This window comes from Heteronotia binoei, chromosome 19 (genome assembly GCF_032191835.1).
Source record: "Heteronotia binoei isolate CCM8104 ecotype False Entrance Well chromosome 19, APGP_CSIRO_Hbin_v1, whole genome shotgun sequence".
Taxonomy (NCBI): Eukaryota; Metazoa; Chordata; class Lepidosauria; order Squamata; family Gekkonidae; genus Heteronotia; species Heteronotia binoei.
In genome coordinates, this window is record NC_083241.1 from 28,520,552 (window position 1) to 28,537,876 (window position 17,325).

The 17,325-nt window shown below is 46.2% G+C and overlaps 1 protein-coding gene across 2 annotated transcripts in view; it reads right to left on the reverse strand.

Moving 5' to 3' along the window:
* The window catches only part of MYO5C (myosin VC), a 79,801-nt gene that overhangs the window by 15,658 nt on the left and 46,818 nt on the right, over nt 1-17,325 (reverse strand). For both annotated transcript variants that reach the window (XM_060260303.1, XM_060260304.1), the window contains exons 29-30: nt 7,325-7,505; nt 4,574-4,667 (exon numbers count right to left, since the gene is read on the reverse strand). In XM_060260303.1, the coding sequence (XP_060116286.1) occupies nt 4,574-4,667; nt 7,325-7,505 (275 nt within the window). The remainder of the gene's footprint in view (nt 1-4,573; nt 4,668-7,324; nt 7,506-17,325) is intronic.

The window sequence follows — 17,325 nt, forward strand, 5'->3', positions numbered from 1 at the left end:
GTGTTTCAGGTGCTCCTGGACTTTTGCTCTTTTCTACTAAAATAGTTTTACTAAACTTCACACAACGCCTACGAAACTGCCTCATACTGAATCAGACCACTGGTCCATCAAGGTCAGTATTGCCTACTCAGACAAGCAGCAGCTAGCTCTCCAAGGTCTCAGACAAAAGTCTATTCATATCATCTCCTGCCTGATCCATTCAACTGGAGATGCTGGGGATTGAACCCAGGACCTTCTGCATGCAGGGCAGAGGCTCTTCCGCTAGGCCATAGTGCACCCCCTTACATAAAACATTCATGGGATTGATGTTCTCATCATAAAGATTTATAGTATATACATGTCACCTAAAAGTTGTCCTTCATGAAGTTGCCAGGCTCGACTCAAGGAAGATCTGGGGACTTTGGAGGTGGAGCCAGGAGCAAGGTTGTGACAAACACAACTGAACTCTGAAGGGAGTTCTAGCCATCACATTTAAAGGGAATGTGTGTCTTTTAAATGCCCTCCCTCCATTGAAAATAATGGAAGATAGGAGCACCTTCTTTGAGGGCTCATAGAATTGGACTCCTGGTCCAATCTTTTTGAATCTTGGGCGGGGAGGATTGAGGAGAGGCACCAGATGCTATGCTGAAACTTTGGTTCCTCTGCCTCAACAAACAACTCCCCCACAGCCGCAAATACCCACAGATCAATTCTCTATTATACCCTATGGGGACCGGTGATAGAAACCAGTGACAGAAAACAGTCAAGCCGATATTTCAGACCAGAGGTGTCAAATATAATGCCCAGGTGGCCAGAACTGGCCTGTCCATGGCTCCTATGTGGTCCACAAACAACTAAGAACATAAGAGAAGCCATGTTGGATCAGGCGAATGGCCCATCCAGTCCAACACTCTGTGTCACACAATGGCCAAAAAACCCAGGTGCCACCAGGAGGCCCATCAGTGGAGCCAGGACACTAGAAGCCCTTCCACTGTCCCACCGCCCCCAAGCACCAAGAATACAGAGCATCACTGCCCCTGACAGAGAGTTCCAACAATACGCTGTGGCTAATAGCCACTGGTGGATCTCTGCTCCATATGTTTATCCAATCCCCTCTTGAAGCTGTCTATGCTTATAACTGCCACCACATTCTGAGGCAGTGAATTCCATGTGTTAATCACCGTTTGGGTGAAGAAGTACTTCCTTTTATCCGTTCTAACCTGACTGCTCAGCAATTTCATTGAGTGTCCATGAGTTCTCGTATGATGAGAAAGAGAGAAAAGTACTTCTTTCTCCACCTTCTCTATCCCATGCATAATCTTGTAAACCTCTATCATGTCACTCCTCAGTTGATGTTTCTCCAAGCTACAGAGCCCCAAGCAATTAACCCTTCTTCATAGGGAAAGTGTTCCAACCCTTCAATCATTCTAGCTGCCCTTTTCTGGACTGTTTCCAGTGCTATAATATCTTTTTTGAGGTGTGGTGACCAGAATTGTACACAGTACTCCAAACGAGGCCACACCATTGGTTCATACAGGGGCATTATGATACTGGCTGATTTTTTTTCAATTCCCTTCCTAATAATTCCCAGCATAGTGTTGGCCTCTTTTAACTGCAGTCTTGACATTTTCAATGAGACCGTTTTCGCACACAGCTCACCACGGGGTCACATTCCTGTTCTCTCCGCAGCGTCCGTTGGATTTCCCACTATCTGTGCTGAAGTTACAGGAAATGCTGCGGCTTTTGCGTAGCAAACTTAAACTGCTAAAACCCAGTTTACGTTTGCTACGCAAAAGCCGTGGCACTTCCTGTAACGCTGGGGCAGATAGTGGGAAATCCGATGGACGCTGTGGAGAGAACAGGAACGTGACCACGTGGTAAGCTGTGTGTGAAAACGGTATGAGTTATCTACCACGACCCTAAGACTCTCTCTTGGTCAGTCAAATAAAATTTATTTGGTCGGTCAAATAAAAATTTTTTACTTACAGTCTCCACCAGTTCACACTCCATCAATTTGTATTTATAGTTAGGATTTTTAGCCCCAATGTGCATTACTTTGCATTTGGCCACATAGAACACGTTGATGCAATGGAAGGAGTGCTGGGGGGGGAGTGGGCGGAGCCACTCCATTGTGGCTTTAACATGGCAGAACAACCTTGCCTGCAGCAGTCAAGCACTGTGGGAGCATCTGCCCAGCGCTGCACTGCTGCCTGTCCAATCCACCTATGTGGGTTTTCCTCTGCATCTCCTTCCAGCCCATGGGGCTTTGCAGTGAGGATTCACCAACTTGGAGTTTACCAGCTGCTATCCTTTATACAGTTTGTATCTCTGGTACCTGGCGTTACGATTTATGGCACACATGGCCTGACTTGACAAAGTGACAATTATGTCAGATCCGGCCCTCATAACAAGTGAGTTTGACCCCTCGGTTTCAGGCATTCGGGCTTCGTAGACATTCTTAATAGTTGAAAACCTCCAGAAAATTCATGATAGGGTTAATTCCCTGGGTGACAAGTGCTAAAGCAAAACCCTGTGCTAATTCTATAAGCAGGGGTTTTTTTGTAATGATGGAAGGAAGTACATTCCAGGAGCTGCGCAAGCTTTTATATCAAAAGTGGTTCCCCTTATTCTTTATGGCTCAGCTATTTGGATAAAAGCTATCTCAGATAATATCGATCAAACCCTTGCTTAATTTTTAAGAAAACTGCTGGACATACCGTGTTCTGTCTCAAATGCTGTAGCACAGGAGGAGTTTGGTCAGATGTCTCTGGAAGTAGGAGCATGGCTTTATAAAGTTTATCTGATATTAAAAGGGGGGGGGTTGTTTGTTTGTTTTTGCTAAGGATGGCTTATGACCTGCCTTGAAATGGGATGGTATTGTGCCAGGATACAATTCTAGCATCATCTATGTACTTACTTCATTCCTTTTATAGATAAGTCAATATTGTGCACTGTACCTTCCCCCCCAGGCAGAACCTTTTGTTCCTTCTTTTATTTAACAGGAGGGGCAAACTCCATTCCTCTCCTTACAGTTGCCAGATGTTCAATACCATAACTGTAGTATTCCCAACTAGATATGAAACACCCTTGGGTCGGTCTAGCCTTGCTTAAATAACTGCCCACTTCTTCCACCTTAAGAAAGCAGCTCATTGTAAAATAACACAATTCACCTAAAAGTCACCCCCCCCCCTTTAAGCTCAGAAACTAACTGGATTTTTCTTTAAGCTCAGAAACTAATGAGTTGGAGCCAAGAAGGGACTTTTTCTCTTAGCAGTTTGGCAAAGGGATTCTGGGCATTGTTTATCTGCTTGAGCTGCGTAGAGACTAGAGGTAAGCATTTGGCTAAACCCGAGCTGAAAAAAATCCAAAAAAATCTTATTGGTTGACACCTCAGACCTCTTTACTGTGCCTGCAGAGACCACAAAAGAGGACAGCCAAATGTTTAAAGATTTTTAAAATGTATTGCAGCATAAGCCCATTTCATCATATGATGTGGGGTTTAAACCTGCAAACATACATCTCAGAATAAACTGTTAGTCTTTGTGGTGTCATGTGATTCTGCTGGTTCTGTACTTGATCCGTTTCCTACCGCCCTGCTTTCCCCCCTGTCCTTTTCATCCGGCAGAACTGTGGCAATGCTGTTAAACCTGGGACAGTTTTAGGAGACGCTCTGGTCTCCCTTCCATTAACTGGTCTCCACCTTCTACATTACCTCTTGCAGACTTTCAAACACACATTTCCAGCAATTATTTTCAAAAAGACAACACAGCTACATGTCGAAGAAGGGGCAGTGCATAATACATATAATTGTCATTGGATCTTAGATTTGTACCATTTTGCATTCTAAACTACTGCCTACCAGGTAATTTTACTTTTCTGTCATTGGATCTTAAATTTGTACCATTTTGCATTCTGAGCCACTGCCTACCAGCTATGTGTGGCTCTGCTCACTGTACCGACTTGGAGCACACGAAAGCTTACGTTCTGAATAAAACAAAGTTAGTCTTAAAGGTGCACTTGGCTCCTATCTTGTTCTACTACTTCAGACCAACGTGGCAGCTCACTTGGATCTATATAATTCACATGTTATTCTTTAGTTATGTGGGGCACAAATGCAGTAAATAAAATAAATAAACAAATACATAAAATATTCAGCATGCATTATTAATTAAACATATGAAAGTGCTTTTGTGAGTCAGACTATTGGTGTAGCTAAGGAGCATTCTCAAGCAGGTCTGCTCAAAATTAATTCCCATTTTATTAAATGGGGCTTATTTCTAGGGCAGAGTTCTTAGGATCACTGTCCTAATCAAGTCATAACTATTCTGACTAACAACAGCTCTTTGCAGTCTCAGGCATACCCCTGCCAGTTTATTTATGTATTTAATCTCAGAGTCGGAAGTAACCATCGGGGTCATTTAGCTTGAAGCCCTGCTAATGCAGGAAATACAGCTATAATATCCCTGATAAACCGTTATCCAACTGATGCTTAAGAACCTCCAATGAAAGTTCTTCTGCTTCAGAGGCTTTTGGTATGATAGGCCAAGAGCCAAACCTGGGCCTGAATTTGAGATTACCCGTTTTTAAAAATTACCTTTATTCTTTGCAGCTTCTTCCTGAAGACGGTTTTCAAGATCCATCTTGTGCTTCTGAAGCTCAGAGATCCGCTGCTTGAGATCTGGGATCATCTTCATATAAAGGGTGGAAATATTCAAACAAAAATGTCATTCTAGAGTTTATGGCAGAAATTTAAATAACTGGGACTGGAGGAAATTGCAGCTAACTACCATGGGACTTTGTAGGAGTGACAGGGTAGAAAGATTTCTAATCTATAAATAAACAAAACTGGGTGTGATCATTTATCTTTATTGACACATGCTGCAGACTCAAGACGATATTTGACTGAACAGGGAATCTGTACCCCCTGGTTCCCAGGAATTTCCTTATGCCCTGTCATAACTGTCCTCTTGCTATCTTCCCCAGAGGTTCTTGGACTAGAACAGGGGTGGCCAAACTGTGGCTCAGGAGCCACAAGTAGCTCTTTCACACATATTGTGTGGTTCTTGAAGCCTTCACCACCCAGTCAGCTGACTTGGAAAAGGCATTTCTCTCAGTTCTCCAAGCCAAGACAGCAACTTGGAGAATGCATTTAAAGTTGCTTTCTTTTTACCCTCCCTGTCTTACAGCTCTCAAACATTTGACATTCATATCTTGCAGCTCTCAAATACCTGCCGTTTATTTTGTGTGGCTCTTACATTAAGCAAGTATGGCCGCTTCTGGACTAGAAATACATCTCAGGTTACCTAGTCACCTCAGGTTACCTCAGAGAGCCAGTTTTGTGTAGTGGTTAAGTGCATGGACTCTTATCTGGGCGAACTGGGTTTGATTCCCCATGCCTCCACTTGCAGCTGCTGGAATGGCCTTGAGTCAGCCATAGCTATCGCAGTAGTTGTCCTTGAAAGGGCAGCTGCTGTGAGAGTCCTCTCAGCCCCACCCACCTCACAGGGTGTCTGTTGTGGGGGAGGAAGATAAAGGAGATTGTGAGCCACTCTGAGATTCTGATTCAGAGAGAAGGGTGGGGTATAAATCTGCAATTCTTCTTCTTCTTCTAGCAGCTTTTCTGCTAGAAGCTTCTAGCACAAATTCTTTAGCTGTTGCCAACATTTAAATAATTCTCTGCTGTATTCAAAGGCTTGTTAGGTTCTTGTTCCTCCCAAGCTTTTTCTCTCCCTTCTCTCCTAACTTCTCCCTGCTTTGGTTTAGGACAACGCTGTTTACACTGTGATTTAAAGCTACAAGGACCAATTTCTAGTCTCATTCTGACCAAATTCAGCACAAATGGACGTGTATCCTGCAGAATGTGTGTGTACATACTGTCTGCTCAATTGTGAAACCCGAATCTGAGCTGTAGCTTCAGATTAATGGCTGTTAGTTGTGTAAAGGCACCCCCTGATGGACAAATGGAATATCTGAATCACGGACCCAGGAAGAGAATTAAGATTCAGTACAAGCAGGCATCAAATATGGAACCTCCTGTAGCTTAAATGTTTTAGGACAAGGTGGCCAAACTTGCTTAAAGTAAGAGCCACATACAATAAATGTCAAATGTTTGAGAGCTGCAAGGAAAGACAGAGAGAAGGAAGAGAAGCAAATAGATGGGAGAGGGGGAAAGAAAGCAACGTTAACTTTAAATGTATTCTCCAAGTTGCCGGCTGACTTGGCTTGGAGAACTGATATAAAGAGACAAATCCCTTTTCCAAGCTGGCCAAAGAGGCAGTGGGGGCTTCAGAGCCACACAATGTGTATGAAAGAGCCACATGTGGCTCCCAAGCCACAGTTTTGCTACCTTTGTTATAGGATGATTCTTGTCATCTCTGACCCACCTGCTCCTTTTGGGATCTTCAGTTTGTATATGCTGATCAGCTGGCAAACTGTTGGTAAAAACACTGTAGATGAATTCCTTATAAAATACAGATGCCCAGCAGCAGCTGTCTTTACTTGTCACCTGTTTATATTCAGAAGTGATCTGCTTTGGTGTTTCTTTTCCATCTGTTTCAACAGATTGATAAAATCTTGCAGTTTTCTCCCAACATTGCTGATCACGTTTTCAACAACTTTCTCTAAATTAATGACTTCTGCAGGTCAGCAATGCACACATACACGGAGCTGCACAGAGTGACACACCAAGTGACACATCTTCTGACAACACCTTTTCTAGAAAGCATGCTTAAGCAATATACCTTTTTCTTGCTTTATGTTGTCTTCCTCGCTGTTAAACTTTGTGTAATGCAGACTAATGGAAGAGTTTAAAGTATGGGACTACCACAGTATAGGGCAGGGGTGACCAAACTTGCTTAATGTAAGGGCCGCATAAAATAAACATCAGATGTATGAGGGAGGGAGGGAGGGAGGGAGGGAAGGAAGGAAGGAAGAAAGGAAGGAAGGAAGGAAGGAAGGAAGGAAGGAAGGAAGGAAGGAAGGAAGGAAGGAAGGAAGGAAGGAAGGAAGGAAGGAAGGAAGGAAGGAAGGAAGGAAGGAAGGAAGGAAGGAAGGAAGATGAGAGGGAGGGAGAGGTGGAAAGAAAGCAACTATACATGCATTCTCCAAGCCGCGGGCTTATTTAGCTCGAAGAAGTGATTTAAAAAGACAAACCCCTTCTCCAAGCTGGCCAACAGGGCAGTGGGGACTTTGAGAGTCACACAATATGTGTGAAAGAGCCACATGTGGCTCCTGAGCCGCAGTTTGGCCACCCCTGGTATAGGGGCTAAGGAAATAAGATGTGCTGAACTCAATGAGACAATTCTGAAGCAAGGTATTTCCAAGTTCCGTAAAACTTGGTTCTCACCATGTTTTCTGAGGTCAGTCTGGCTACTTGTAGTCGAATGCTGTCATTTATATCATTCTCCTCCCTGAACAGCTTCTGCAAATGGCTTATTTCTTGACTTAGATGTTCCACTTTAGAGTTGAGACCATCTATTTCTGTCTCATAGTTCTCCTTCTGAGACTGGAAGTGGTTTTCCAATACTCTGTTAAAAGAAGATACACGCAAGGAAGTAAAAGAATATAAAAATCATTTAATATTGCAATGGGAATTCCAAGAGCAATCCGACATGAAAACCAAAGCACTTTAAATGCAATTAATTAGCTCCACCCCCCTCCAAGCTTATTTGTTTTAATAAGACTTGCACAGAAGAAAATTATGGAGGGCTACTCCCTTCCACTGCAACAGCAATAATGCTAGAAATAATGCTTAGAATGTTTAGAATTTTCAAATTCTCTAAAGCTGTACTGGAAATGAGCCAGTGAAATGGCTGTCAGTCATTTCAGCCTAACAGCACACCCACCCTGCCCATAGCTACATTAGGCCTATTTGGATAGAATTCACATGTAGGTAGCAATACAAATTGCTTCCTGTTTCTGTTTCAAGCCCAGTAACCTTTTAACGGTGAGAAAGCCTAATAAAAGAGGCATACAGAGTAGCACTGTATATTTTTTAAACTATATTTTTAAATTTTTGTCTATGCACAAGCACAATAAAAATATTAACAATAACAGCATTAAAGGCATACATTAAATAATCTCAGTATCATAGAATCATAGAGTTGGAAGGGAACTCCAGGGTCATCTAGTCCAACCCCAAGTATCATGCATGCAGGAGGAAGGAAGCAAATATACCGCAGAAATTAAAAATATAACTCACAATACACTGGGTTGCTCGGAAGGGTTTCAGAATCGGCTAAATATTCTGTTACAGGCTACCAAAGCATTTGAAAGTGTTCCTGATAAGATTCAATGTTAGGAAGGATTGCACAGCTAGTGATTTTGCTGCATACAAAAAAATCTCGAGATTGGTAGGCCACATACTTAAGAACATAAGAGAAGCCATGTTGGATCAGGCCAATGGCCCATACAGTTCAACACTCTGTATCACACAGTGGCCGAAAAAAAAAATTATATATATATATACACACACACACTGTGGCTAATAGCCACTGATGGACCTCTGCTCCATATTTTTATCTAACCCCCTCTTGAAGCTGCCTATGCTTGTAGCCGCTACCACCTCCTGTGGCAGTAAATTCCACATGTTAATCACCCTTTGGTGAAGAAGTACCTCCTTTTATCCATTCTAACCTGACTGCTCAGCAATTTCATTGAATGCCCACGAGTTCTTGTATTGTGAGAAAGGGAGAAAAGTACTTCTTTCTGTACCTTCTCCATCCCATGCATAATCTTGTAAACCTCTATCATGTCACCCCGCAGTCGACGTTTCTCCAAGCTAAAGAGCCCCAAGCGTTTTAACCTTTCTTTATAGGGAAAGTGTTCCAACCCTTTAATCATTCAAGTTGCCCTTTTCTGGACTTTTTCCAATGCTATAATATCCTTTTTGAGGTGCGGTGACCAGAATTGCACACAGTATTCAAATGAGACCGTACCATCGATTTATACAGGGGCATTATGATACTGGCTGATTTGTTTTCAATTCCCTTCCTAATAATTCCCAGCATGGCGTTGGCCTTTTTTATTGCAATCGCACACTGTCTTGACATTTTCAGTGAGTTATCTACCACGACCCCAAGATCTCTCTCTTGGTCAGTCTCTGCCAGTTCACACCACATCAACTTGTATTTGCAGCCGGGATTCTTGGCCCCAATGTGCATTACTTTGCACTTGGCCACACTGAACCTCATCTGACACATTGACGCCCACTCACCCAGCCTCAACAGATCCCTTTGGAGTTCCTCACAATCCTCTCTGGTTCTCACCACCCTGAACAATTTAGTGTCATCTACAAACTTGGACACTTCACTGCTTACTCTCAACTCCAAATCATTTATGAACAAGTTAAAGAGCATGGGACCCAGCTCTGAGCCTGCGGCACTCCACTGCTTACCGTCCTCCACTGCGAAGACTGCCCATTAATACTCACTCTCGGCTTCCTATTAATTAGACAGTTTTTGATCCACAAGAGGACCTGTCCTTTTACTCCATGACTCTTGAGCTTACTAAGGAGCCTTTGATGAGGAACTTTTTCAAAAGCTTTCTGGAAGTCAAGGTAAACAATATCTATCGGGTCTCCTTTGTCCACATGTTTGTTCACCCCCTCAAAGAAATGCAACAGGTTAGTGAGGCAAGATCTTCCCTTACAGAACCCACGCTGAGTCTTCCTCAATAACTCGTGTTCATCAATGTGACTACTTATTCTGTCCTTGTTTCTACCAACTTTCTTGGTATTGAAGTCAGACTGACTGGCCTGTAATTTCCCGGATCTCCTCTGGAACCCTTTTTAAGGATGGGGGTGACATTTGCTACCTTCCAGTCCTCAGGAATGGAGGCAGATTTCAATGGAAGATTACATATTTTGTCAGAAGATCCACAAGTTTAACTTTGAGTTCTTTCAGAACTCTCGGATGTATGCCATCTGGACCTGGTGACTTATTAGTTTTTAATTCGTCTATTAGTTGTAGGACCTCCTCTCTTGTCACCTCAATCTGACTCAGGTCTTTCAACATCCCTTCCAATATAAGTGGTTCTGGAACAGGCAAACACTTCTCATCTTCCACAGTGAAGACGGAGGCAAAAAATGCATTCAGCTTCTCAGCCATTTCCCTATCCTCCTTCAGTAATCCTTTGACCCCTTGGTCATCCAAGGGCCCCACTGCCTCCCTGGCTGGTTTCCTGCTTCTAACATATTTGAAGAAATTTTTATTGTTGGTCTTTATGTTTTTTGCAATATGCTCTTCATAGTCCCTTTTTGCCTGCCTGATCACAGTCTTGCACTTGATGCTTAATGCAGAAGCTGAAGAATCTCACCATTTTTTGGCTATAACAATTCTGGCTGCTGTTAATTAAATACATTATTAATCGTATATTTCGTCACCTATAGGAATAGTCTAAAACTCTTTCCAGGGCCCCTCAAAGAGGCAGTGGTCCTCCCTCTCTTGAAAAAACCATCACTAGATCCAGCTGAATTGGCACACTATTGGCTGGTCTTGAATTTGCCCTTTTGGGGCAAAATTATTGAGAGGGCAGTAGCGCTACAGTTACAGAGCTTCCTGGAGGACCCTTTCGTCCTGGACCCTCATCAGTCCGGTTTTTGTCCAGGTCATGGGGTGGAGACAGTACTGGTCGCCCTGGTGGATGATCTCTAGCGGCATCTGGACCGAGGTGATTCAGTGATACTGATGTTGTTGGACCTGTTGGCTGTGTTTGACATGGTGGACCATCAGTTGCTGATTCACTGCCTTGCTGACGCAGGGATTCAGGGGTTGGCCTTACAATGGCTCTCCTCTTTTCTCCATGGTCAGGGACAAAGGGTGGCGATTGGGGGACAATCATCCCAGAGGCACCCACTTAATTGTGGTGTGCCTCAGGGGTTGGTGCTCTCCCCGATGCTGTTCAACATCTATATGCGCCCCATTGCCCAGATTGCCAGGAGGTATGGGTTGGGTTGCAATCAGTACGCTGATAACACCCAGCTCAATTTACTGATGGATGGCTGGTCTGCCTGTCTGGTCCAGGGTTTTCTGGATGACGCTTCCATCCTAGACCCTTGCCAGTCCGGCTTTCACCCAGGTCATGGGACGGAGACAGTGCTGGTCGCCTTGGTAGATGACCTCCAGCAGCATCTGGATCGAGGCGGCGTGGTGGTGCCGATGCTATTAGATCTGTCAGCCGCATTCGATATGGTCGACCATCAGCTACTGACCCACCGCCTTGCCGACATAGGGGTTAGGGGGCTAGCCCTACAATGGCTTTCCTCCTTCCTCAAGGGACGGGGACAAAGGGTGGCAATCGGGGGTGAGCTGTCCCAGAGGCACACACTAGATTGTGGGGTGCCGCAGGGAGCAGTTCTCTCCCCGATGCTATTTAACATCTATATGCGCCCCCTTGCCCAGAGGTATGGGCTCGGGTGTCATCAATATGCAGATGACACCCAGCTCTATCTGCTAATGGATGGCCGGCCTGGCTGCGTTCCAGGGAATCTGGACCTGGCATTGCAGGCCGTGGCAACCTAGCTTAGGCTGAGTGGGCTGAAGCTGAACCCGACGAAGACAGAGGTCCTTTGCGTGGGCCGCAGCGCCCTAGGGAGAAAAATACCTCTCCCGGTTTTTGACGGTGCGCCGCTGAAAGTGGCGCACCAGGTCAAGAGCTTGGGAGTTCTACTGGAGCCTTCATTATCAATGGAGGCCCAGATAGCAGCCACTTCCAAGTCAGCGTTTTTTCACCTGAAGCAGGCAAGGCAGTTGGCTCCCTTCCTGGAGCGCCGGGACCTAGCAACAGTGATCCATGCAACGGTCACCTCAAGAATGGATTACTGTAATGCCCTCTACATGGGGCTGCCTCTGTGCTGAACCCGGAGGTTGCAGATGGTGCAGTATGCGGCGGCTAGGCTGTTATTGGGGCTCCCGAAGTGGGAGCACACACAGTCGGGGCTACGCGGACTGCACTGGCTGCCAGTTACTTACCGGGTTCGTTACAAAGTGCTGGTTATTACCTTTAAAGCCCTATATGGCCGAGGACCTGCCTACCTGAGGGACCGTCTTTCCCCATACGAACCCCAGAGAGCACTGAGGTCAGCAGGGAAGAAAAACAGGTTACTCACCTGTAATTGATGATCTTCGAGTGGTCATCTGTGCAGTCACACACATGGGTTTTCCCGTCAGGACGAACCCTACCTCGGAGATTTTAAAAGCTAGCCTAGGCGTTATTTTTGGCGCGCACTCCCTTTCGCTCTGGGGAGCAGGCATCCACTGCGCATGCCTGGAGCGAGAGGGAGGCGCCCCACCCACTCAGTTTCTTTCCCCGCCGCTGACATAGTAGGTGAGCGGTTGTATAGGACCAGTAGCCAGCAGCGGGGATGGCTGGGCGGGCGTGTGTGACTGCACAGATGACCACTCGAAGATCATCAATTACAGGTGAGTAACCTGTTTATCTTCTTCGTGGTCTCTGTGCAGTCCCACACATGGGTGACTGATAAGCTGACCTGCAAGGTGGTGGGTGCTGGCACTAGAGTTGGAGAAAAGAATAATGCAAAGGTTAGTGCAACACAGTCAGCACATAACAGGCTACAAGGTAAGCAATTACTCACCAAGCATCCTTAGTCAAAGATGGAGCGGAGTACTGCTTGTCCGAAGGATGCATCTCGCCTAGCACGAACGTCCAAAGCGTAGTGCATGGCGAAGGTCGAAGGGGAAGACCAGGCGGCAGCAGCGCAAATGTCTTCCATGGATACACCCCTGGCAAGGGCAGATGACGTTGACAAAGCTCTTGTGGAATGAGCTCGTATGGCAGATGGGACTGGTTGCTTTGCGAGTTTGTAGCACAGCTCTATAGCAGCAACCAACCATTTTGACAGTCTCTGTGTAGATATCTTTTTTCCCTTATTAAGGCGGCCGTAGGCCACAAAAAGTCTGGAGTCCGTACGGAACGATGCTGTTCTATCTATATAGTAAGCGAGTGCTCTTCTAACATCTAGACAGTGTAGAGCTGCTTGACCCTTGTCCGTAGGACGTTGGAAAAAGGCAGGTAAGGTTGTGATTCTGTGCAAATGAAATGCGGAAACCACCTTGGGTAAGAAGGCAGGGTCTGGCCGTAACACCACCCTATCGTGGTGAAAAATGGTGTAAGGCGAGTCTGCTCTGAACGCACAAATATCACTTGCTCTCTTAGCAGAGGTGAGTGCGACTAATAGTGCCGTTTTCCATGACAGAAGGTGAAGCGGTATCGTAGCCATAGGTTCGAAAGGCGGTTTTACTAGCTGGCTTAGCACTAGCGATAAACTCCAGCTAGGATACATTTGCCGCAATGGTGGGTGCAAATGTAAGATTCCTTTTAAAAAGGATTTCGCAGCAGGGTGTGAAAAGACAGTCCGACCCTGTACATGCGGGTGAAAAGCTGAGATTGCTGCAAGGTGCACCTTTAAAGATGAGTACGTGAGGCCCTTTTCTGACAAATGCAGTGTATATGCCAAGATTTGAGGTATGGAAGCCGAGAAAGGTCTGAAGTTATGCTTGGTAGCGTAGATGGAAAATCTTTTCCATTTCATGGAGTATGACTTTCTCGTTGCTGGTTTCCTCGCATTTAAGAGGACATGTCTTACTCCTTCAGGAAAGTCTGAGAACATATCCTCCAAGCCGTCAAGCGAAGCCTGTTCGGGTCGTGATGGAGAACCCTGCCGTTCTGCTGAGACAGGAGGTTCTGTGCCAGAGGAAAGTGATGGTAAGTATTTTTTGACAGAAAGAGGAGGGTTGTGAACCATGGCTGGCGTGGCCACCATGGCGTCACTAGAATGCAATCTGTGTTGTCCAGTTGAATTTTCTGTATACATCGTGTTATCAACGGGAAGGGTGGGAAGAGGAAGTGTAGTGGACCGGTCCATGTCTGTATGAAGGCATCCCCTGCAGACTGTTGTGAGGGCGGACCTCTCATAAAAAAGAGAGCACACTGTGCATTGTCTGGTGCAGCAAACGCATCTATTGAGGGGGTTCCGAATTTCCGGAATACTGGCAGAAGATATGACCTGTGGAGTGACCACTCGTGGTCGTTGATGAGATATCTGCTCAGCCTGTCCGCTTGAGCATTCTGGACGCCAGGAAGATGTACCGCAGTGAGATGGATCCGGTGAGCAATACTCCAGTGCCAAAGGTGCATTGCTCTTTTGCAAAGACGGGTGGATGCAGTTCCTCCTTGCCTGTTTATATAAAAGACCGTCGCCACATTGTCTGAAGCGATTTGTACATGTCGGCCTTGAAGAGATGGGAGAAACGATTGTAAAGCTCTGTGAACAGCTAGAAGCTCTAAACAATTGATGTGGAGCGACTGTTCGTACGGTGTCCATTGCCCCTGGACAGTGAGTATGTCAAGATGGGCTCCCCAGCCCCACCTCGAGGCGTCTGTTGTAACTACTGCTGATGGGCTTGGCCGTAAAAATGGCATTCCTGCAAGCAGGTGAGCTCGTACTGTCCACCATTCGAGTGAGGGGAGGATGTGGTTTGGAACAGTGAGGACGGTTCTTTGAGACTGGCGTTGGGGCCGAAATGCACGGACGAACCAGATTTGCAGGGTTCGCATGCGTAGTCTTGCGTGTGTTAAAACTGCAGTCGTGGCTGCCATAAGTCCTAACATGCGCTGAATGTTGAAGGCCGTTTGTTTGGGTTGTTGTATTATTTGTGTGGCCAGTGTCTGAATGGAAGATATCCTGTCTACAGGAAGGTATGCCTTGTGGTCCGTGGTGCACAAGCGAGCCCCTATAAAATGGATGTCTTGAGTTGGGGTCAGGTGTGACTTTTGTTGATTGACCTGGAGGCCCAGTTCTGCTAAGAGCGCAAGTGTCATTGAAATGTCCTTCATCAACTGTGCCTTTGAAGCTCCCACGAGGAGCCAATCGTCTATGTATGGGTAGGTTGCAATTCCGCGTTGTCTGAGGTATGCCGCAATTACCGCCATACATTTCGTGAATGTCCGTGGTGCTGTGGAGAGTCCGAAGGGTAGGGCTCGGAACTGGTAGTGGTTGCTGCCCACGGCGAAACGCAGGAACTTTCTGTGGCATTGGTGTATTGTCAGGTGGAAGTATGCGTCCTGTAAATCTACCAGTGCCATCCAAGAGTTTCGAGGGATTAAGGGCAGAATCGATTGTAAGGTGATCATTCTGAATTTTCTGTGACGGATGAATTTGTTTAGGGCTCTTAGATCCAGAATCGGGCGGTGTCCCCCATCCCTTTTGGGAACTAGAAAGTACCGGGAATAAAATCCGGTCCGATGGTACTGGTCTGGGACAGGCTCTATAGCCGCTTTGGCTGTTAAGGTGTCTATTTCTTCCTGAAGGGAAGGGGATGGGGGAGTTGAAACAAAATGATGTTTTGTTGGTGGTGTTTGAAACTCTATCGAGTAGCCTCTCAAAATGATATTTAAAACCCATTTGTCCGTGGTTATTTGTTGCCAGTTCTCGTGAAATGGAAGAAGTCTGGAAATGTGTTGGGTTGGTAAAGGTAGAAAGTCAAAGAGACTGCTTTGATGAAGACGCAGCCTTTTTAGGTGGTTGTGGTCTCTGCTGTCTCTGGTTAAAGGATTGCTTCGGAGGAGGAGCCTTACGTTTCCAGTATTCAGATTGTCGAGGAGATCTGGAACGTTTGAACGGCGTTGGTTTCCATGGTCTGGGCTTATAGCTCTGCTGTTGTTGTTGTTGCGCTACCCCGAGCCTTTTTGCTCGTTTGCGGCTGTCGTCCACGGTGGTAAGTATATCGTCTGTTGTGGCATTAAAGAGACCTTGGCCGTCGAAGGGAAGGTCCTCAATTTTGAACTTAAGATCAGGTTGCAACGAAGAGGATCGAAGCCAAGCGTGTCGTCTTAGGGCAATTGAGGCAGCCATCGCCTTTGAAGTGCACCCCACAGAGTGTCGGATAGTATTTATCTGTTGCTTTGAAACCCTGTTGAGCTCCTGTAGCAGCTTATAGGCTTGTTTCTGGGAAGGTTCAGGTAGGGCAGAGACCAGCGTATTTAGTTGGGAGGAGATATTGTGGGAATACGCGGCGAAGTATGCTAAGTAATTGTTGATTTTGGCATTTGCCGTAGAAATTGAATACATTTTCCTTCCTAGGGTGTCTAATTTCCTGCCTTCCTTCTCAGGAGGTACAGGGTGACGTGTCTGTTTAGATTTAGAAGAAGAATGAACTATCAGAGAGTTCGGGGCTGGATGGCTAAATAAAAATTTCGACTCCGTTGCTTGGATCCTGTAAAGGGATTCAATTCGTTTTGAAGTTGGGGGAATAGATGCTGGGTTGTCCCAAGCTTCTTTGATGGCTTCTAGGTGTACCGGTAACATCGGCAGAAAGGAACCAGCAGGTAAATCTGAGTGCACCAAGTCGTGTACCACGTCTGTTATCTTGGGTGCATCTGAGGTAAGGGTAACGTTAAGTGCAGAGGCCATGTTGGCAATCAAGTCCAGGTATGTCTTTGCCCCTTCGGAAGGTGACAAATCCGCGGGTTTGGCGATATCCGAGGCAGGGGATCCAGGGGACATCGACTGTATCGAGTCCGATGATTGTGCATCGGATTCGGCATCAGAGTCAGGTTCGGGTGCCGTTGGGTCCGGTCTGGTTGGAGTCGTGCTTTTAGGTCTGGTTGGACTCTTAAGCTTAGAAGTCGAAGTGGAAGGAGTCGGAGATGGCTGTTTTGTTAGTTGCTTACTCCGTTGGACAGGAGTCGCTTCCTTGGATTGGTTCCTGTGGTAATCGGTACGGTACCGAGAGTGGTGGTAGCCGCAACATGGATGGGAATCCATTGATGGAGACCTCGAAGCGTAGTGGCGTCGTCTCGGGGACATGGATGGAGACCGAGATCTCGGGTTGTAGCGATAGCGGTCCCTCCCCCTACTAGGGGATCTCTCCGGGAAACGCGTATGATGGTACCGATGTCTCTCGATGCTGGGAGATCTGGCTGGGAACCGATGAGTATCAAAGTACCTATAAGCGTCATGTCTGTATTGGATGGGATTCGACATATCGCGGAACGATCTAGGGTTGATGTGCTGTTGAGTCCACTGCAGCGGGTCTCGGATCTTCTCCAGCGAAGGGTCTGGTATGGATCCTTGCAGAGAAGGGGATCGAGACGGAATCGGAATAACTTCTTCCGTCTGCTGATGCGGTGATTCCGTAATCGGGGTGGCCGCTTCTTGGGTATCGGATCCGGGTGTGGAGGGCTCACATTGTCTGTCAGGCTCGTGGGCTTTCTGTTGTTCCGAAGATTTGTTCGGGTCGGTAGATTTTCTCGAGTCCTTCGGGTCGGTAGATTTTTTCGGGTCCTTCGGATCGGTAGGTTTTCTCGAATCCTTCGGGCCCTTCGGAT